This window comes from Danio rerio, chromosome 14, assembly GCF_052040795.2.
Source record: "Danio rerio strain M-AB ecotype USA chromosome 14, GRCz13ab, whole genome shotgun sequence".
NCBI lineage: Eukaryota > Metazoa > Chordata > Actinopteri > Cypriniformes > Danionidae > Danio > Danio rerio.
Genome location: NC_141034.1, coordinates 9,358,753 through 9,381,367, shown reverse-complemented (window position 1 = coordinate 9,381,367; position 22,615 = coordinate 9,358,753). Strand labels below are relative to the sequence as shown.

Sequence of the window (22,615 nt, the reverse complement as noted above, 5' to 3'; positions counted from 1 at the left end):
AGTACAGCGATGAAACAGCAACATGGCGGCAACATCAAATTATAAGGCTAAAAGAAAAAGTCTGTTTCTTACGTCCTGGAAGCAGACATTTACATGTGAACAACGCAACTAAAAAATGAAGTGATGTTTTGCACAGTTTGCCATCAGTTTGATAAGTCAGCCACCTTTTGTTAAATAATTTCGAACCGCAATAAAACACCTCATTTTCCTCTGCTCTTTTTGTTTGCAAAACACTTTTAACATTTGTTAGGTATTGAAATTGTAGAGTCACAGACTTTGTTGACACATTGTTTAAAATATGTGGCTTAAAAAATAGCTATTAACTTCCCTTTTTTTTTTTTTTTTTTTTTTTGGTGGGGCCTGTAAAATTTTGGCAGGGCAAGTAAAAATCTGAACCACTGGCCTGATCGGACCAGTAGAAAAACTCCTTAGCGTTGAACCCTGAGAAGGTATCAAAAATTACCAAAATCTAGTTTTGCTCAAGGTTTTTTTTTTCTCTAATGTCTCATTTAAGAGGGCGACAGGGTGGCTCAAAGGTTAGCACTTTCACCTCACAGCAAGAAGGTCTCTGGTTCAAGTCCCAGCCCCAGTTGGCATTTCTGCATGAGTGTTTGCATGTTCTCCCTGTGTTTGCGTGGGTTTCTTTAAGGTGCTCCGGTTTCCCCCCACAGTCAAAACACATGCGCTATAGGTGAATCGAATAAACTAAATTGGCCGTAGAGTATGAGTGTGTATCCCAGTACTAGGTTGCAGCTGGAAGAGCATCTGCTGTGTAAAACATATACTGGATAAGTTGGCGGTTCATTCTGCTGTGGTGACCCCTGATGAATAAAGGGACTAAGCTGAAAAATGAATGAATATAAGTGCAACCATCCCAAGTCTCCTGGAATTATCACTCATTTGCGGGCATCCAGGTGTCTCTATGCATTTGCGGGAGACTCACGGATGCCTGCAAATGAATAATAATCACCCTAAAGCTGCACGCCTTCCTCCTGGTTCTCAAATACGTCACACAGCCCTCTCCACCGCATCACTCCCGCTGTTCAGACACATCGCACAACATCCCCTCCATCTCCTGCAAATCATCTCTGTTTCCCCCGGAAGTGACTTTTCCAAACTTGGAATGTCTGTGAATGAATCTCATAAAAATTTTTTTAAATAATATTTCATGTTTCAGATATATGTAATTGATGAAATATGCTTTAATAAACCGCAAACTGTTCTTTCATTTTAATCTCGACTGTATAAAACAAATACCTAAAGCAGTTTTCCTGTTTCTCCAAACACAGTATCAGGACACACCACAAAACCAACTGCAGGTTTACTCGCTGCCCACTTCTAAAGACATTTCCGCTCAGAAATCAATTTCAGTCACGCTCAGGTTACAAAACGAAACGGCTTCCGGTTTCAGACAGCGATGCGGCGGGTGTAGAAGTCGTGTTAGGTGGGGCTGAAGTGCAGAGGTAGAATTTGGAAGCCCTGCGGAAAAGCTCCTCTGTAAACCACCACCATGTGTTTGTCCTCGTCCCTCTAAATACCCCCTTCACTCTGCAACCGGCATTTATCCCCACAGCCAGGGCCTTACAAAAGCCATTCCTGGAGCTGTCTCACGCTGGGACATATCGTTACTCGCTCTTTCACTCGTTCGCCTCGTCTTCCCACACCAAGGGCTTTTAAAATCTCATCCAGCTCCTGCTGCGCGAGCTCCTCAGCGAAATTGCTTGTTTTCTGTAAACAAATCTGTTTGTGCGCATGCTGTAAAATGTGTCTGGGAAGGTAGATGCTTAGATGTACACTCTGTAAATGTGTTTTCAGAAGGAGTCTGTGTGTGAGCTGGAGTGTAAATATAACATTTATACTAACACCAGAGTAATATAAACAGTCTCTTTTATGTAGAATAAAGCATGTAAGATATTTGCCCTCCTCAGATAACCACAAGAGGGAGCCTGCTTCATAGGTTAGTGTTAACCAGCCAAAGATTGAAAATCTGGTTAGCCTCTGCTGGTAGATGCTGTAACTACAGCCTCCATCCAGAAACATCTTTCCATTATAGAGTAGCAAATGTGGAAAACAATAAAAAAAATCATAATTAATAAATTATTTTAAAAAAATGTTTGCTGTATATTTCAAATTTCTTTTATATGAATTTAACTGTTCAATAAAAGAAGCATCGCAACAGCATCTGCTGTTTCTGTATTCATTACAATCAAATTATTTGATTCTAGAGCTGCTCAATATATAGTTTCAACATCGATATCGCAATGTGATCATTCGCAATAGTCACATCGCAGGATATGCATGTTGAGAATATAATTTATTTATCCTTATTTGTTTTTAATGTCTGTGATTGTATAATGTTTTTAAAAACATTTAGGTGTAAGAAATTGTACTGTTTGTAACCTTAATCAGGGACATGCAGAGACCTTTAAGGGGCAGGGGCTCAAAAAAGGGCACTATTTATTAAATAATAATAATAATAATAATAATAATTGTACTTTAATAACTAAAATATATTGAAGGATATTTCAACCTAAATTCATGGATAGTTCATTCAAAACTGAAAATTCAGTCACCATTTACTCACATTTCACTTGTTCCAAACCTATTTGACTTTTTCTTTTGTTGAACACACAAAATAATATTTTAAAGAAAGTAGGAAACCTGTAACCATTGACTTTCAAGGTTTTGTTTTTCCTACTCTGGAAGTCAATGATTTCAAGTTTATAGCTTTTTTTTTAAATATCTTTTTTGATCTTTTTATTTATTTAGTGTTAGACAAAATAAAAAACAAAGATTTGGAACCACTTTAGGGTGATTAAATTTAAAAAAATTTGGGTGAACTACCCTTTTTCAATAAATTTTTTCTCTTTCAGTTTTTTTTTTTTTTTTTTTGCTGAACAAAATACAATATTTTGAAGAATGTGACACTGAGCCACTGACTTCCATAGCTAGCCTATATGTACATGTTTTATAGCTTCAATTAACATATATTCTGAATAAATGACTATCAGCTGTTGTTTTTCAGTTAAATTAGCCTGTATGCTTATGGTATTGCCCTGGCTAAACTTTAGCTAGCTTATTATTACATAGTTGTTAATCAGGAGGATGTTAGCAACACAAAATAGACTATTTGCTTTTAAAATTTTGGATAATAACATTAAATTAGAGCTTCAGGTAGTCTTAGTCGTTACTCACCTCCACCAAGAGGCGACACTCAATAGAACGTTCCATTGCAACAGCAGCGCCCAGCAACAGCCCCGGATTCCCGCATTTTGGAGTAAAAGCGATCGGTTGTCCATTTGATCTCATTACTGTTGCGATGGCGAGCAGCTGCTTTGTTTTTTATTTATTTATTTAAAAAGTGCATTAAAGCAGAGATACAACCTAAAAGACAATACAGCACTTCCTATCACAATCATCAACACTTTTAATAGTTTATTTTACAGACTTATAATATGCTGTTGTTCTATTGAAATTTTCATTCCAAAATGGCCGCCGCACCATCTAGTGGCTGTTTACCATATTGCACTACAGTGTCGCCTCTTGGTGATTCTATGCTCTTTGCCTCCACACAATATAAATGAATGACGGATGAATTTACATCGGCAGTTCTGTGGATCACAAGCTTTGGCCCAGATGCAGCCCGTGGGCAGTGCAGATGCAGGAGTTGGCATAAGCCAGGGGTGCTCAACCCTGTTCCTGGAGATCTACCTTCCTGCAGATTTCAGTTGCAACCCTTATCAAACACACCTGTTTGTAATTATCAAGTGCTGCTCAGGTCTTAATTAGTTGTTTCAGGTGTGTTTGATCAAGGTTGGAGCTGAACTCTGTAGGAAGGTAGATCTCCAGGAACAGGGTTGAGCACCCCTGGCATAAGCACTGACAGGCTTTACTCCACTGTTGACACCTTTTGAGGACAGAGTAGCAATGTTAACAGCGTCCTCATTGGAACGTCTGGAATGTGGGGTTTTTTTCCCCCCAAAATGCTGGTACGAGGTAGATGTAAACCAATATAACTTTGAAATTTAGGGGGTTTTTTTATTGCTTGAAAGGGAAAGTTAAATAGAACACACAGTAACTTAGACATATATTATATTATATTATATTATATTATATTATATTATATTATATTATATTATATTATATTATATTATTAGTAGTATTTTTAAAATGATTATTATCCTTAGGAAAAATGGGCACTCACAACACATGCCAAAAAGTGTATAGATTGTTTATTAGATTTTATGGAGATGCAAATAATAAACATTAATTTATCAATCTCTGACTAAACATGTGTATGAAAATACAACACATGCAAATACAGAAGTGCACCGCAAGTAGCACAGACAACAACGAAAAGATTTTATAGATTGTTTATTAGATTTTAGGGAGATACAGAATATTCCCAATTGATCTAACATTATAAATTCTTTTCAAATAGAGATGTGAAGTTACATGGTGAAACTATTTATATTGCAATATATGTTGCAAAATAAAAAGATATCACAATGTTAGAGTTTTCCAATATCGTGCAGCCCTATTTGATGCACAACATCTCAGTAAACAATGTACATCTTGTATTTAAAAGATATCTTGTTTAATAAATGAAGTAAAGCAGATTATTGGGATATCAACAAGCAAGGCACAATGAAGAGAATATCACTTATTATGCTATAACAGTATTTATCATTTGCTTTGGCACAACAATACAACAATAGACTATGTTTGTTTTTCCAGACACGACACTCAAGTCCACTTTTTCCACACTGGCCACTTCAGGACATTTCTACTTTGAAATAAACTTCAGGCAAGATTTGAAATGAAGCTAAATGAAGGACGCTTTAAAGTGTCAATAAATACATTTAATATGTTACCAAATAAGGATTACGAAAACAATGTCTAGCCGTAAAGATATTATTAATAAGATATAACACATATTTTTAATAATAATAAACAATAAAATGTTTCTTAAGAAGCAATTTTGGGTATTTCCTTCAGAAATCATTCTAATGTGGTGCCCAAGAAACATGTTATTAACATTAATATCAATATGTGGCACTGAAGGCATCATAACACATATCAGGGTAGAAGGCAGTAATATGAAACTTTCATAATATTATTGTTTTGACTATATTTGTGACCTTGAACCACAAAAGCTTATATTGCACAGATATATTTGTGGAAATATTCAAAATGATCTTTTAACCCTTTCATGCAAGAATTATGAAAAACATTATTTAGATTTCTTTAATTATTTTGATAACGTTAATATGACACTAAAATTAACATCCATTTTAATTTTCACAAAACTTTGTTTAATTTAAATATTACAGTATTTAACTGTCCACATTTGTGGACACCATGCAACAAAGGTGTAAAATGGGACATCAAGGGCTCTATCATACACCCGGCGCAATGTGGCGCAAGGCGCGGCGCAATAGTCTTTTGGTAGTTTCAGCTTGGCACAAGAGTCGTTTTGAGGCGTTGCCCTACACTGTTTAAATAGCAAATGCATGTGCGCTCATTTGTGCGCCCATAGGTGTTCTGGTCTAAAAAGGAAGGCGTTCTGAGGCGCACTGTTGGCGCGTTGCTATTTTGAGAAACTATAATAGATTTTTCATTAGACCAAAACAAACCCGGTCTAAAGGCGAGCGCAGAGTTGCGCCTCGCTTACACACTGCTTAATAGCCTATACACAAGATGTAGAGCAATACGCAAATATCTTTACATATGAAAAAAATAAAATATTAAGGATATAAATAGTATATAAATAAGAATATATATAGGATATAAATATAAAGGATAAAAATATTACAAAACATATTATTTTCTAGCCTACATGAATATGAAAAACCACAGTTTTTTTGCCTTCTTCATCTTGGGAGGCTTTTTCAGTTCATTCATAACAATTTGCTTTTGTATAATGTTATTATTATTAGCAGTATTATTTATCATATGCATATTTATATTTGTTTTATTAAAAACAAGCTTAGATTTGCCCACCTGTCAGGTTTTAGACCATATGGGGCACAGCATGTGTTTTAGAACCTAGCCTACATCAATGTTTATAGCACATTTTGTTATTATTCATTTATGCATTTGCTGGAAATTAGAACTGAATTTAGAAATAGTTTTAAAACAAATCTTTGGGCTTAACAAACGAAATTAATTATTTATAGGCTAATTGATGTCCGTGCGTAAAGGTTTCCCCATCCACGAGAGCGAAAGTAAATCGATTATCTCTCATTCTTGCGTGGTAGATGCTCTGTTTAACTGTTTTCTGTTAAAAAAAACTGTTAACTTTGCTAGTGAAATGCTCAGTTTTTCCACTTCCACTTACTTTACGTCATGTAAATAGCAAATGCACTTATGGCACGACGCAGCTGACTCTTAAAGGGAATGGGAGATGAGACTCTGATTGGTTTATTCTCAAAACACACCTATAACTCATTAAGAAAATAAACTCAACCCTTTTAGACCATGCGCCACAGCGCAAAGCGGATTTTCCCATCCTTAAATTAGCAAAAGTGGATTCTGACATGCCCTGAAAGCGTTTGCGCCCTGCGTTTTTGCGCATGGACCGTCAAAATAGAGCCCAAAGACATAGCTGCCAATATGGAATATTGTGTTTTTTTTAATGGCCTGTTATTCTATTCATATCAGCTCATTTGTTAAAAACAATAATAGTACAATATAAAAAACAATAAAACACATTGTAGGAACAACAATAACAGCAGTTATATATATGCAGAAAGGTTTGCAGTATGGATAAATCATGGAAAACATTTACTGCTGATTGTAACTTATTATTTCATCCCTGTCTTACTTCATGTTAAATCATCTCAGTTATAGTATTTTTAGTTGAAACTGGTCTTTTTACAGCACGCAATAAATTATTCTTATTTCGTGTGAAAGCCCACAAAGCTGTCAGGACACAGGGTAACCTGACACATACTCATCACTGCTGTCACTCCCACTGGAATTTTCTCAATTATTCTGTACTGACTTCTTGACCTATTCTTTCACTGTTTAGAAGGCAAAATGCTCATTTGTTTTCATATAAATGTGTAAAATTGCCATTTAATGCTGTAATATGTCGGTTTAAATAAATATTTATGTTAATATAATTGTTAAATGTCCGTTTTATATTGTAATAATGAATTTATAACATCTTTAAAAAAAGAATAGATACTAGCAGGTTACAGAAAAAAAGGACTTTTATGCAATCTGACTCTGTTGCAAGATGTCGACATATGTGGAAAGTTGGTTTTTGGTGAATAAAAACTACATTTTACACTAAATTTAATAAATTACTAACATATTCATCATACTTTTCTGTACATACTGATATTTTTTCACCTCAGTTGCCCCCCTTAAATAAACGTTTTTTATAGATATGTCTGAGGCATTTAGCACACGGCCATCACTGTCGGCCATCTTGGATTAATGATGTCATCAAGCAAAGAATAGCTGCGTCCCAAATCGCATACTTATGCACTATTCTACGCCATTTTGTAGTATAAATAGTGTAAGTAGTGTGTTCACATTGAAAACTCTAAAAATAATAAGTGCACTTTAATAACCCGGATGATGCACTTATTCAGCCGCTAAAATGAAGTGTGTAATGATGGACACTTCACGCACTCAACGACCGCAGGTTTGCTTACGTAGCGGAAGGGTGGAGCTATCGGGCGGACATGTTGGATAACTTTATTTATTTGGGTGGTGAAAGCAAAATTCTCCTACGAGAGTGATTATAGCGCCTCCCGATGGTGAATTCGGCAATACTCACGGCAGGTATTACTTGATAATTCGGTCGTTTATTTCAGTGATTTGGCAACCGTCAAACGTCATCAGGGAAACGGTTTGAATTTCCGCTTAGCAAAAAAACGTTATTGTGCCATTTGGGACGCCACTACATACATATACTATCCTGTTGAGTGTGTAAGTGCATAAGTACATAGTGCATGAGTGCATAGTGTATAGTGTGCCATTTGGGACGCAGCTAATAACTGGAATGCAAAAGAGTAGCCACTGTGACAATGCTGCTGACAGTCTACCGACACTGCCCTCAAGTGGTTTGGAGAAAATTACCATGATTAATGAACCTTAAATTAAGTTAAATTAACTGTCCACAAATGTGGACGCCATGCATGAAAGGGTTAATTGTGCATTTTTATGTTTTGCCAATAATCATTAGAATAATAAGTAAGCATCAGCTTCCATGAAGCCGTTTTGTAAATTTCCCTCCATAAATATATCAAAATTCTGAATACTTATATGCATTTCTAAGAATTTGTCTTAATTTACACAACAATTAGTGTAAATATAACATTTATACAAACGCCAGCAACTCTCACATGGTTGTCCACTGAAGCTAAGCAGTGGTGTTAGTGAGACTAGCAGGGGGCGCTCAACCTGCGGTTTGTGTGGGTCCTAACGCCCCAGTATATTGATGGGGACTGTATATTGCTCAGTGGGCACCATCTTTCAGATGACATGTAAACCTAGGTCCTGTCCCCTGGATGTCCTTCAAAAAAAGGGTAGGGTTGAACACCAGCATTCTAGCCAAATTTGCCTACTGGCCTTTGTTCATCATGGCCTCCTAACCATCCTATGTTATAATTGGCTTCAGTACTCTGTCTCCTCTCCACCAATCAGCTGGTGTGTGGTGGAGAAGGGTCTGGATGCAGACATGATGCAGTCTCAGACCGATGCAATCTCAGCCAGACACGCGCATTCAGATTAGTGCAATCTCAGCTGGACATTCGCAATCAGAAAGCACTCAGCCACACATGCACAAGCGGGCACACTTTCTCTTATAGTTATGTGTATAGATACATAGGAATTTATTTTGTCAGTCGTACCTTTAGTTTGTAAACCGTATTTTGCAGTAATTCCGTCTTTGACCCGCCACAACGTGCGCGTGCACGAGAATACACATGTTAAAATGTGTGTGAGCATCTGAGATTGCATCGATATAAATGCGCATGCGCGGCCGAGATTGCATCGGTCTGAAACTGCATCATGTCTGCATCCATTGGTGTGGTGTGCGGTCTGGCGCAATATTGCTGCCGTCGTGTTATCCAGGTTGATGCTTCACACTGGTGATGAATGAGGAGATCCCCCCTAAAATGTGTAAAGCGATTTGAGTGTGCAGAAATGCGCTTTATAAATGTGAAGAATTATTATTATTAACTTAAAAAAATGATTTCCAAATTATTTAGCTTTTTAAAACCCTCAGATTAAAGATTTGCTAATAGTTGTATTTCTGCCAAAAAGACCTATTCTAACAAACCAAACATCAATCAGTGATGGGAAGTTCGGCTCATTTTACTGACTCGGATCTTTGAGTCTCGTTCATCGAGATGAACAAATCTTTTTTTCGAGTCATTTCGTTCATTTGGTTCAATTTGCCAAAATATTATTAAAATGTTACGAATTGCTTTCAAACACATCTACAACTAGCCCAAAAGGTTGATCACACAACAAATAAGTCATAAATAGAATACTTTAAGAAGGAGAACATAATAATTCAATGTTTACCTGCTCTTTTGTCTATGAAGGTATTGTCTCTTTGCTCAATTTACCTCTTCAAATGTCAGTGGTTCGTTCACGTTACACTGATAGTCACATATAATCTTAACTAATGTACACAGTCTGAGTCAATAGGAGCCATGATAATTAGTTCACCTTTTAATTCAATTCTTTTTCCGGCTCTAAATGTATATGATTGGCCCGTGAGGAACGAACGCCTCAAATCAGATAGAGGACTCAAGAGATGAATGGATCAATACTTTTTCTGGATCTAAACGCATATGATTGACTTCCGCCTTTCAGCGATGAACAACTCAAGACTTGAAATGAACGATACCACCTCCACAAATGTGCACACACACACGGATGAACGAATCACTCCCAGAGAGGACTCATAAGCTGCGTCCCAAATGGCACACTATACACTATGCACTCATGCACTATGTACTTATGCACTTACACACTCAACAGCATAGTATATGTGTGGTGTCGTCCCAAATGGCACACTAACGTTTTTTTACTAAGCGGAAATTCAAATCGTTTCCCTGATGACGTTTGACGGTTGCCAAATCAGTGAAATAAACAACCGAATTATCAAATAATACCTGCAGTGAGTATAACCGCATTCACCATCGGGAGGCGCTATAATCACTCTCGTAGGAGAATTTTGCTTTCATCATCCAAAACAAATAAAGTTATTCAACATGTGCGCCCGATAGCTCCGCCCCTTCCGCTACGTGAGCAAACCTGCGGTCGTTGAGTGCGTGAAGTGTCCGTCATTACACACTTCATTTTAGCGGCTGAATGAGTGCATCATCCGGGTAATTAAGTGCACTTATTATTTTTTTAGAGTTTTCAATGTGAACACACTACTTACACTATTTATACTACAAAATAGCGTAGTAAATGCATAAGTATGCGATTTGGGACGCAGCTATAGTTCCCGAGTCATATTGAAGATTCGTTCAAAATGAACGAATCGTTCATGAACGACCCATCACTAACATCAATATAAAACTTATTTAATCAGCGTCTCAGATGATGTATAAACATCAATTTCCAAACAATGTAGTCTTATCCCTGATTTTGTGGTCCAGGGTCAAATTTGCGATAAAAACAATAACCGTATTGTTTGACGGCTATTTGAAAACATTGATGTAAATGATCCAATGTGCGTACAAGAGAGGCTTTGCACACCGTATGAGCACATTCTATTCTCAAATACTATTGTTTTTGAATGTAAAACTGTGCAGATGGCGCTCTGTGACGGTGCAGGAATTTAAACCTGACTGAACTAAAAAAAAAAAAGGGAAATCTCCGACAATTTGCGTTAAATACAGCAATCTCAAAATAGTGGAGGATCTGATTTATCGTTTATATAATTTAAAAAAGATGTAGTGTGCTATTCTGAAAGCCAGAGTTCATTACGCAAGTCATTTTGGTTGACAGTGTTTGACAGTGATTTTGAAAGCTAAGATGTTGGAGGTGGTGGAGTCGGAGGATGTGATGGGGGTTGTAGTTCATTACTGACCTCCCTCTGTAGTCCAGCAGGCTGCCGCTTTGTCATACTCCTCCTCTTTGGTCTGCGTTGACGGTTCTGTCCTGACGGTTTGACCCGATCACTAAGAGCGTCGGAAGACTCGTCGATGTAGGCTAGGTTCTCGCCAAAGAAGTCCAGAAGGGACGGACGGGGTGGACTGCAGCTTGCAACTACCACAATCGGAACATCATTCTGACTTTCCAGTGATCTCCGTGATGCCTTCGCTCCAGATTCCACATCTTCTGAGTTACAGGAGTTTGACTCGTATTCATATTCCGACCAGGACTCAGATGGTGTCTCGGATGCAGAAAATGACCCCGATTCGGATTGTGAGGGGGATCTGGAAATGGCTCTGGACCCGGCTCTGGATGCTGGTTTTAGCTCTAGCCGTGAGATGGATCTCGACGTCGGTCCTACTGTCAGCCGTGATCCTGGTCTCATCTCATAATGCGCTCCATCAATCCTGCTCATTGACCTGGATTGGGACAGTACTTCTGAAGCTGGTTTGTATCTGCATGTCGGCCAGCCAAGGATCAGATGTCCGTTCTCTCGGATAATATCGGTATCAAGAGAGATCCCATGAGTCAGTCCTGTTGTGTTTGGTCTTTGGTGGCGATGATGATGATGATGGTGGTGGTGGCGCTTCCTTCTGCGTCTCCGCTGAAGCTGAAAGGGGTCATTGAGATCCAGTGGAACGGGAATACGGAAGTCCATAGACATGTTCTGGATGTTTTGAGTCCAGTCTGTGGCGTGAGCTCTCAGCTCCTCCATCTAAAAGAGATAAATAGTGCCACAAAAAAGGGAGAAAGAATTACTTTGCGGTACAAGAAAGAGATAGTAGCTTAACAAACATGAATTACAAACTGTCATACACTTTTTAACAAACTAACATTTAACGCAAATCCAAATCTCACAAGTCATATTATTACAAATATTATTGATAATTTCATATAACATAAAAAGCACTGTTTAAAGGTAACTGTCCAGCAATGGAAATAAAATGCTTTCATGCAATTTGTGCAGTTTTAAGAGTTTTTTTTTTCTTAATTTTTGCTGGTAGGAAATGTAGTATTTAATGTAGGAAAGGAAAGGTACATATTTTCTCAAACATCAGGCTTTAAACAAAATAAATATATAATTTTTATTTTTAAATATCCCTATATAATAAGCGATGTAGTGGCGCAGTAGGTAGTGCTGTCGCCTCACACCAAGAAGGTCGCTGGTTCGAGTCTCGGCTGAGCCAGTTTGCATGTTCTCCCTGCATTTGCGGGGGTTTTTTTCCGGGTGCTCCTGTTTCCCCCACAGTCCAAAGACATGCAGTACAGGTGGATTGGGTAGGCTAAATTGTCCGTAGTGTATGAGTGTGAATGAGTGTGTGTGTGGATGTTTCCCAGAGAGGTTGCGGCTGGAAGGGCATCTGCTGCATAAAAACGTGCTGGATAAGTTGGCAGTTCATTTGGGACTAAGCCAAAAAGAAAATGAATGAAGGAATATTCCTATATAATATATATATACACATACATTTTTACTACCGTTGTCTACTACCCATTAGTGAATTGAATCGACCAAGACCAGTTTATCTAAGACAACTCAGGAAATGGAAAGAATCAAAATTTAGGAATTCATCATTCATTTTCAGAAAGAAATAAAAAGTAATAGGAGAATTGGCAGATATCAGTCTGAATATTTGTATAAAGCTGGGGTCACATTAGAGTTTGAGCATGCGATATTCTGTCGTGCGGTGCTGCGAAAAGGGGCGGGATTAAACAAGCTTATTAGACATTTAAAAAAGCGAGCGATTGCTCCATGTTTGAAATTTCTGTCCACAGAGGTCATGTTTTGATCCTCGATTGGTCTCCCGTAGTCAAGTGATGCGATTTCGCAGGTCAGAGTTCACCGAGCTTGAACTTTGCACCGCAGCAGCCTGCAAAACTTGTCGCATGACCCTGCGTTTCTGGTCTGACGCATTCGCGTGCGTGTGAATGGACATCTATGGGAGGATAAGCCCACTGTGGCCGCAGCTTGAATCTGTAAATCAGTAAATTTTAAACTATTGTTCACCCAAAAATTAAAATCTTGTCACCATTTTCTTACCCACATTACACTGAGATTTATATTTTAATGTAACCTTGAGAGATTTACACTGACCCTTTGTTCACCTTAACCTTTTTTTTTGCTTAAAAATGATTAGAAAATCAATGTAAAAGTAATCCATATCACTCAAGTGGTATAAAACTACAACCCCCAAATCAGAAAAAGTTAGTAGAGTATGGAAAACGCAAATAAAAAAAAAAGAAGTAGTGATTTCTAAATTTACTTTGAATTGTTTTTCATTGCAATTTAATGTGTTTCTCATAATTTTGCTATTTTTTTTTCTCCAAAATAAACATGTATTACAAATTTGGTTCTTGCAAATGTATTGTTGCATTGGTTCTTGTATTCCTTTTCACAACACTTAAAAGACATTTAGGCACTGAAGACACAAAGTGGTAAAGTGTTTTAGGTGTAAATTTGTCCCATTCTTCTTGCAAACAAGTCTTAAAGTGGGAAACAGTACGGGGTCTTCGTTGTCACTTTTTACGCTTCAAAATGCACCACACATTATCTATTGGAGACAGGTCAGGACTGCGGGCAGGCCAGTCAAGTTCCTGTATCCTTTTCCTCCGCAGCCAGGACTTTATGTGTGCAAAATGTGGTTTTGCATTGTCGTGTTGAAATATGCATGGGCGTCTTTGGAAAAGAAGGAACCAAAAAAAAAGCTCCAAAATCTCTATGTACTTTCAGCATTGGTGCCATCACAGAAGTGTGAGCTACCTTTGCCAAGGGCACTGACACAACCCCATACCATGACAGACCCTGGCTTTTGGACTTGTTGCTGGTAACAGTCTGGATGATTGTTTTCTTCTTTGGCACATGGCATCCATTTCTACCAAAAAATACCTGAAATATTGAGTCATCCAACCAAAGTACATGTTTCCACTGTGTGACGGTCCATGCCAGATGCCTTTGAGCCCAGAGAAGTCTTCTGGACATTGCTAATATAGGGCTTGCTTTTGGCACAGTAAAGTTTTAACTGGCATTTGTGGATGTAACTAGGTATTGTGCTACTTGACAGGTTTTCCAAAGTAGTCCTGAGCCCATGTGGTGATATTACATATAGATGAATCAGGATTCTTAATGCAATGCCGCCTGAGCGATCGGAGGTCACAGAATTTTAGCTACACACTGAAGTTCCTTGAATCTTTTAATGATGTTATGCACTGTTAAAGGTGAAATATCCAAATGTCTTCCTATCTTTCTTTGGGGAACATTGTTTTAAAACATTTCAATAATTTTCTTACGTATTTGTTGGCAAACTGGCGATCCACAGCCCATTTGTGCTCCTGAACGACTAGACCTTTCTTGGATGCAGCTTTTGTAGCAAATCATAATTGCAATCACCTGTTGACATCACCTGTTTCAAATCACATAATTATTTAACCAATTTACCTGATTACTAGCCCTAAATTGCTCCTGTCTCAACGTTTTGTGGAATGTGTTGCAGGTCTGAATGACAGGAAAGGATGTATATTTACAAATGAAATGACATATTTTGTGTTCATGATGTCTGCAATGAAATACAAGTCAAATTTAGATATCACGTCTTTCTTTTTGTAGTTCCCTTTTTCATACTGACCCAACTTTTTCTGATTTGGAATTGTAATTTCAATAAGCAATTGGAATACATTGTGCAAACATTTACATTTTTATTTAATGTTTTAAAAACACGTACAGTAGATTAGTGGGGACTATTACACCTATGTTAATTGTTTAACAACTATTCATATGAAATCAATTTAAAACAACAATAATGGTCCATAATAACTAGATCAGCCCATTGTTCTCTCTCACCTCTGCACGTGTCTTCTTTGAAAGGACTCTAAGCCAGTTCCCAATCATCGTGAGGATGGATGCAAAATACGCCAGACCAAACACTATCCACAACCACACCAATGGCTTGTACAGGGGCGTTCCATCTCTTCTGTTCTCTGGAATAGAGAGAAAAAAGTAATGATAATGACACATGGGTTGTTCACAAGGGTGGCGTTGCCTAGTGGTTAAAGCCCAGAGCTGGTATAACAGGAAGATTGTTGGTTTGAGGATTGAGCCGTGAGCAATCACCGTAGTGCCCATGAGCACTTAAAGGAATATTCTGAGTTAAATACAAGTTAAGCTGGACCAACAACTAGCATTCAAAGCTTTGAGGTCAGTACGATTTTTTTAAAGAAAGAAGTTTCTTAGGCTGTGTGTCTACCAAAAGGTTTGTAGCCAGCTGGCCAGTGTTTCTCTAAAACAAATAACTGTGGCCATTTGAGAGCTTCTGAGCACATCATTTGTTTATTATTATTATCTGTTTAGACGCTTTGTTTACTGTGATTCAAAAAATCTGCAGTACTGTTGGTTACCGTCCTTCCTCTGCTGTGATTGGACAGTTGGCTAGAAAGTGATAGTACTTGCATCTCCATCAACCTATTTTATGTGCATTTTGGAATATCGCAAATAACCCTAGATCAGGGGTGTCCAAACTTGGTCCTGGAGGGCCGGTGTCCTGGAGAGTTCAACTCCAACCCTAATCAAATCAGTTAATCACGCTATTACTAAAACTTCCAGGCAGGTGTGTTGAAGCAAGCTGGAGCTAAACTCAGCAGGACACTGGCCCTCCGAGATCGAGTTTGGACACCCCAGCCCTAGATGGAAACACCAAGATGCGCATACATTTTGAAAATGCACATAACAAAATATGCGCACATTAGTTACAAATTTACATAAACTATAATGGAAACGCATGTACCGAATGAATTCCAGCATGAGCATCAAAAAAAGTGATTTTTGTTTCAACAGATCATAGGATCACTAAATGGCAGAATCTGACAGGAATGTTTGGGTGGACGATGAGGTCCGAACATTTTTAAATGTTATATATGAGAAAGAAGTGACGGCAATCCTTGATGGAAAACATCAGCAGAACATGGAGATCTCACGAATGAAGTTTTCTCCTCCAAAAGCAAGATGACATGAGAGAGCACAAGATGCAAGATAACATGTGCGTTTCGTCTACGTGTTTTAAGCCGCAAGTTATTCTCCTAATGCAGCAACTTTAATTTTTCTTTTGATATTTGGTGCCAGTCTATCAGGAAATTATAATTTTGGACTCGTTAGATGGAAACAGTTCTTCATTTGCAATTGTTTTATGCAATATTCCAGTTTTGCGCGTAAATTTATTTAGCATCTTTGGATGGAAACATGGCTTGTGATGTGCGCTTTGTTCTTTGTCTACAAAAAAAAGCTCTTCTGCAAAGATTATTGTAGTCTTTTGACTCTTTCTTCTGATGATGGTTTGGTCACTGCAGAGATTTTAATGCAATTTTTTTTAAATGTCAATACACAGTTATGTTGAGATACAGATCCTTACTCTGGTCAGCTAAACTGGTGATCAATTCCAGCTACAGTGTTGAACTGATTCAACTCATGAAATTTGCTCATGAAAGGTGCCAAAGAATGATTATCTGGACATACCTACACTACCTGACAAAAGTCTTGTCGTCGATCCCAGTTTTAAGAGCAAAATTAATAACTTGACTTCTAGTTGATCATTTGAAAAAGTGGCAGAAGGTGGATTTTTTTTAAGAAGAAGAAGAATCATCTGTTGAACTGCATCCCAATCATCACAAATACTGCTAAAGACCTATTGGAACCCACATGGACTCAAGATTCTCACAGAAATTAATCAAGTTTGGTGAAGGAAAAATCATGGTTTGGGGTTACATTCAGTATGGGCGCGTGTGAGAGATCTGCAGAGTGGATGGCAACATAAACAGCCTGAGGTGTCAAGACATTTGTGCCCATTACATTACAAACCACAGGAGAGGGTAAATTCTTCAGCAGGATAGCGCTCCTTCTCATACCTCAGCTTCTTCCAAGTTCTTGAAAACAAAGGAGGTCAAGGTGCTCCAGGATTGGCCAGTCCAGTCACCAGACTTGAACATTATTGAGCATGTCTGGGGTAAGATCAAGGAGGAGGCATTGAATATGAATGCAAAGAATTTCGATGAACTCTGGGAGTCCTGCAAGAACGCTTTCTTTGCCATTCCAGATGGCTTTATTAATAAGTGATTTGAGTCACTGCAGAAATGTATGGATGCAGTCCTCCAAGCTCATGGGAGTCATACACAATATTCATTCTTTTTCCACAACAGTATGACTTAATATTCTATATTGTACATTATTTCTGTTAAGTGGCAAGACTTTTCACAGACCTTACTATCCTAATTAAATAATTAAAAATCAAGGCATGATCATATTTTATTTTGAGCCACTTCTGATACCGAATGATCAACTAGAAGTCAAATTATCATTTGTTCTTACTAAAACTTGGATAGATGACAAGACTTTTATCAGGTAGTGTACAGTAGGCATAGCGGGATAGTAAGTATTAAGTACACGGACATTACATACTGTGAGATTTAAACGTCATTGTTTCCAAATTCTTTTGTAAAAAGTGTAAATAGGTATACTTGAAACATCCAGGCAGGTGTGTTGAGGCAAGTTAGAGCTAAACCCTGCAGGGACACCGGCCCTCCTGGACCGAGATTGGTGACCCCTGATCTATAACTAATGTATTAGGTATAGTTATAAATCATTAAAATACGGTTATCAAGTCATTCATAACTTGTTAACTAACAGTTTGTAATCTGTTGGCTATCTATAAGGCCCAGTTATAAATAATAAATAAACTATTAACTTTTATTTAACAAGTGATTTATTACTCATTAACTAACAGTTTATTATTGGACTATTAACTTCTTATAATGGATAGTTATTCTAACGTGTTACCGAATATGAGCTGCTTCAGTCCAACATCTACATTAGCAGGATGATGATGATTTGATCAGATTTTTTTTTTAATTTGATGTATTTATTTTTGAACAGAAATATCATACATAAAATATCATTAACAAAAATTACATTTCAACATGGCTGAACATGGAGTGGGATGAAGCACAAGCTTATTATTTTCCCACCCATATTTCTTCTTTTACTTATCTCTTCTTTTTACATGGGACATATTTTATCCTTTTGGCATCTTAGACATATTATATGTTTGATTCCATTTGTACCTTGACATTTTGTAACATAGAGCCCAAAAAACATAGTACTGCAAACAGCCATTAATTAAAATTGAATCATGCCTTTCTCATTTGATCCTTATTCAATCACCTTCCTTATTATATTCCTTTAATAATATATATTTATACCACTTTTTAAATTGAATATTATCCTGATATTGTTTAAAAATCTGATATAGACCGTTCCATAAACAGACATACACAAACTTTTTTAAGTTGTCCTTGTTTTCAACCTCCTAAAATTTTGTTCTTCTCTCAGATATCCCTCTTGTCTTTCTTCAAAAAAGTTTTGTATGCATTTTGGAAGTAATTTATTCCTAGCTTTAAACATAAATTGTGCTGTTTTAAATGAACCCAAATCATTGAACTTAAGTATCTTCAATTTAAAAAATAAAGGATTTGTGTGCTCCAAATACCCCACATGTTCTATCAATCTAATTACTTTTTTCTGAATTGTACATACGGATTACATTAATATGTAATTCCCCCAAATTTCAACTCATATATGGCAACATAAGTGTATTATTTAATATATACATTGATTTATTGTCCAGGATAAATCTTTTTTTATTGCTACAGTTTTGATTAATTTTGATATCCCATTATTTATTTGCGGTTACCAACTAATTTTATGATCCAATTCAACACCAAGAAACTTAATTCCATTTACTTTTTCTATAACTTCATTATAAGTATGTAAATCTATATTAAAGCTACTTTTTATTTTCAAAAAGATGAAACCAGAGTAGACATTTCAGCAAGACAATGATCCAAAACACAGCCAAGGAAACTCTTAAATGCTTTTAGAGAAAGAAAATCAAGCTGTGGAATGGCCCAGCCAATCACCTGACCTGAACCCAATATAAATTACAAACTAAAGATCAGATTTGATAGATGAGACCCTCAGAACCATCAAGATTTTTACACTCCTGAGCAATTCAAGTGACTTTATTCTCCATATGTGAGGCATTTTTAAACTGCCATTACCAAAAAAGCCTTTTAAATAAAGAATTAAACACATTTCAGTAGTTCAGCACTTTCTCCATGTGTCATTCCATTGTTATTACACACAACTAATTTTTCAGGTTTTGTTTTGTTTAATTTTACGTTTGTATTGTTTGGATTTTTACCAAAATCTAGTTTAACTCCATGTCAGCAGCTCCTTTAGAATTATTATTCTCAGGAAAAAACCTGACGTGTTCAATACTTATTTACCCCGCTATATAGACTGGGATGAGTGAATTTAATGGAGTACATGTAACTTTATATTTTAATAAGTGTACTGTAAGTGACTTTAGACAAAAACACGTCTTACATGACAAACTACTTATTAAGATCTCGAAAGATTTTCAGTGATAAGTGCATGCTCTGCTCTGTTATTATAGCTATATCAATTAGTTGTGCTACAATTAGTGTCTACAGCTTTCAGAAACCGATAATTAAATGAAATAAATGTCTGCGAGTTGATGGCCGTCTGGACCACAAAACATCCTGCGTTTCCTTGCGTAATACAATACTGAGCTCCTTAACAGAATTATCAAACGGTCACATGACACAGTAAACCGAATAACATATAATGATTATTGTATGTATATTTGTGCACCTGCCACATAGTCCCCAAAGCCCACCGTGGTGAGTGTAATCACAACAAAATACACCGCTTCCAGCAAGCTCCAGCTCTCCACTTCCTGAAACACCATGGTCGGCACGGCGATGAAGACCAAGCAGCCAATCAGAATGGAGAACACAGCTGAGATTATGCGGACACTGGTGGGCTTCACACCCTTGCGCTGTTCAGCAAAAGAAAATCACAGTATAAATTGTTGATACAGTTCCAAAAACATAGCGACATCCTAAAAAACACAATATACTGCAGTTCTTTGCTATTTTTAAATGGTATTTGATGCTTATTAGGGCTACAAATCCATTTTCTTTAGTGCAAACTGATTCTTTCTGAAATAATCTCATGTAGCCGAGAGTTAGTTGCAACATGGGAGAAATTTAACACCCAATTTCTGCAAATAGGAACTTATTACCTATCAACTCAATCACTGCACATATGCTTAGTTTAGTTTTTATGCCACACATGAAACTTTGAGTCCTGTGGAAGACACAGTTGGTAGATGGGAAAAAACTACATTTGAGGTAAAAAAGTATGTTTTTTTTTACATACTTTTTTATGACGATAGTTGAACTCCAATCATTAATATTAGCTCATTTAAATAAACTTGCGATGAAAACTATGAAAGCTTTTACTAATATTAGCCAGTTAAACTTTGCTGACCCAGTACCGGGTCCGTGATTTCATCGACTTTCGCTTTAAGATTTAAAGGGCTAGCATTGCACCAGACCCCCTTACGTGATTTCATTTGAAAGTGTAGAATCTATATTTTATGCACATATGCATCACTTTGGTTTTTTGGTTCTACTGTACAAAAGTTATTTACACTTAAATACACAGTATTTTGGATACCCGAGCTGGGTATTTTTTACATTGGTTCATTTTCATATGGTTCATATATGACACATGTACAAATTATAGCTCAAATGAAAGCTCTTGCCGGTGCTCATACAGTTTTAGCGTTCTTTTTACTGAATTATATTTACATATCAAAAAGTTGTCGAATGAATTGCGGTGATTCCATGGCGCAGAAGTGAAAACAATACATTTATGATCAATAAGCAGCCCCAGATAGCACAGACAGCCGTCATCTCTTACCTAACCCTGTGGCTTGTATAGCACCTCTCATCAGTTGAAATACAATAACTTTGGCATATATTATGGTAGAAACATTTTTCTTTTTTACTATGATTACAGACATGTGCAGGAACCACCAAAATTAATTACAGCACCCTAGACCACACAGAACCTAAAAGGTACACTTTTAAATTTGAGTTTATAAAAAAAATACAAAATGCGCCTCTTTTTTAGGTGTTTATTATAACACAGACAACATATACAGTTATTTTAAACACTTTCAATAGTGTTTTATGAAAATTCAAAGGTTTTTTTTAAATGATACCAAATTTTTGCATTTACACCTCTGCATGTCGATTTGGGAAGCTTTTAAATTTGGGTAGGCAAAATCCAGGCGAAAATCCCAAAATAACAGCAGAGTTTAACTGGTTAAATGTTAGGTGTAAATTTAAAATGTAATCATAATCTGATTTCAATTTGTAATTATTTTATTAAATGGAGTTAATAACTGAAAAAACTCAACTCTTTTTTTAGCTAATATTAAAGGGGTCCTATCATGCCCGTTTTTACAAGATGTAAAACAATTCTCTGATGTCCCTAGAGTGTGTATGTGTAGTTTTAGCTCAAAATATCAATATTTTTTTAAAACTCTTTGAAACTCTCCCTTTTAGGCTTTGATCCAAATTGTGCTGTTTTGGTGACTGTCACTTTAAATTCAAGTGAGAATATGCTCATTCCAAAAGAGAGCGGTGCTACAAAAGCCTGTGCATCACCATAGTGTCCGTTATCTATTTTAAAAACTGAAACACTTTCCTTTGTTCATTTGCGCATCCTAAATCTCCACATTTATAATCCTCTTAGGCGCTGGCATTATCTTCAGCAGGTGAAAACTCAAATGGGCTGCTTCTTACTCAGGGTTGTTTATGCTAATGAGGAAGAGATTGTCCCTAATGGGCGGGGCTTTTCCCCTCTGATGACATGTACAACGGGAGAAAGTCAATCAAAGTGTTAATCCATCAACTAACATTTACTAATAAGACTTTACTGTAAAGTATTACCTTTACACACTTTATAATCAGGGCTTGACATTAACACCCGCCAACCCGCCAAATGCGTGTAGATTTCAGCTGTGGCGAGTTAGACTGTCGCTGCTATTTTCCACTTTGGCTTGTTACAATTTTTTTTTTAATTTGTAGTTTTCTTAAAAGCAAGGTTCAACAATAAAGATGGCCCAATATTTGTGCAAATGCGATCTTAGAATTGAGAAGCAGCATGATGGACAAAAATAACTGTTTTGGCGCGAGCAAATGAAAGCAGGTGAATACGGAATGAGAGGTTGAGCACTTGCGCGCACGGGTGATGTGATGTGCGTGAGTTATTAAAAGCGTTCGCGTGCTACCATTTATTTGCATAACGTACTGGTGCGATTGGTTCTCTTTGAAATGAATGATGTTTAACAGAGCAAGAACATTTTTACAGTATGTCTGATAATATTTTTTCTTCTTGAGAGTGTTATTTGTTTCATTTAGGCTAGAATAAAAGCCGTTTTTATTTTTTTAAAGACTATTATAAGATTAAAATATTAGCCCCTTTAGGCTATTTTTTTTCGATAGTCTACAGAACAAACACAATGACTTATACAATGACTTGCCTAATTACTCTAACCTGCCTAGT

The 22,615-nt window shown here is 36.9% G+C and overlaps 1 protein-coding gene across 3 annotated transcripts in view; it reads right to left on the bottom strand.

The window, feature by feature from the left end:
• The window catches only part of kcnk4a (potassium channel, subfamily K, member 4a), a 34,405-nt gene that overhangs the window by 5,740 nt on the left and 6,050 nt on the right, over positions 1-22,615 (bottom strand). For 2 of the 3 annotated variants that reach the window (XM_087281149.1, XM_087281150.1), the window contains exons 8-10: positions 19,847-20,033; positions 14,969-15,105; positions 10,488-11,848 (exon numbers count right to left, since the gene is read on the bottom strand). In XM_087281149.1, the coding sequence (XP_087137275.1) occupies positions 14,997-15,105; positions 19,847-20,033 (296 nt within the window). In that variant the 3' untranslated portion in view covers positions 10,488-11,848; positions 14,969-14,996. Of the gene's footprint in view, positions 1-10,487; positions 11,849-14,968; positions 15,106-19,846; positions 20,034-22,615 lie in introns of those variants that run through there. The other variant, XR_015507072.1, reaches the window with a different exon arrangement.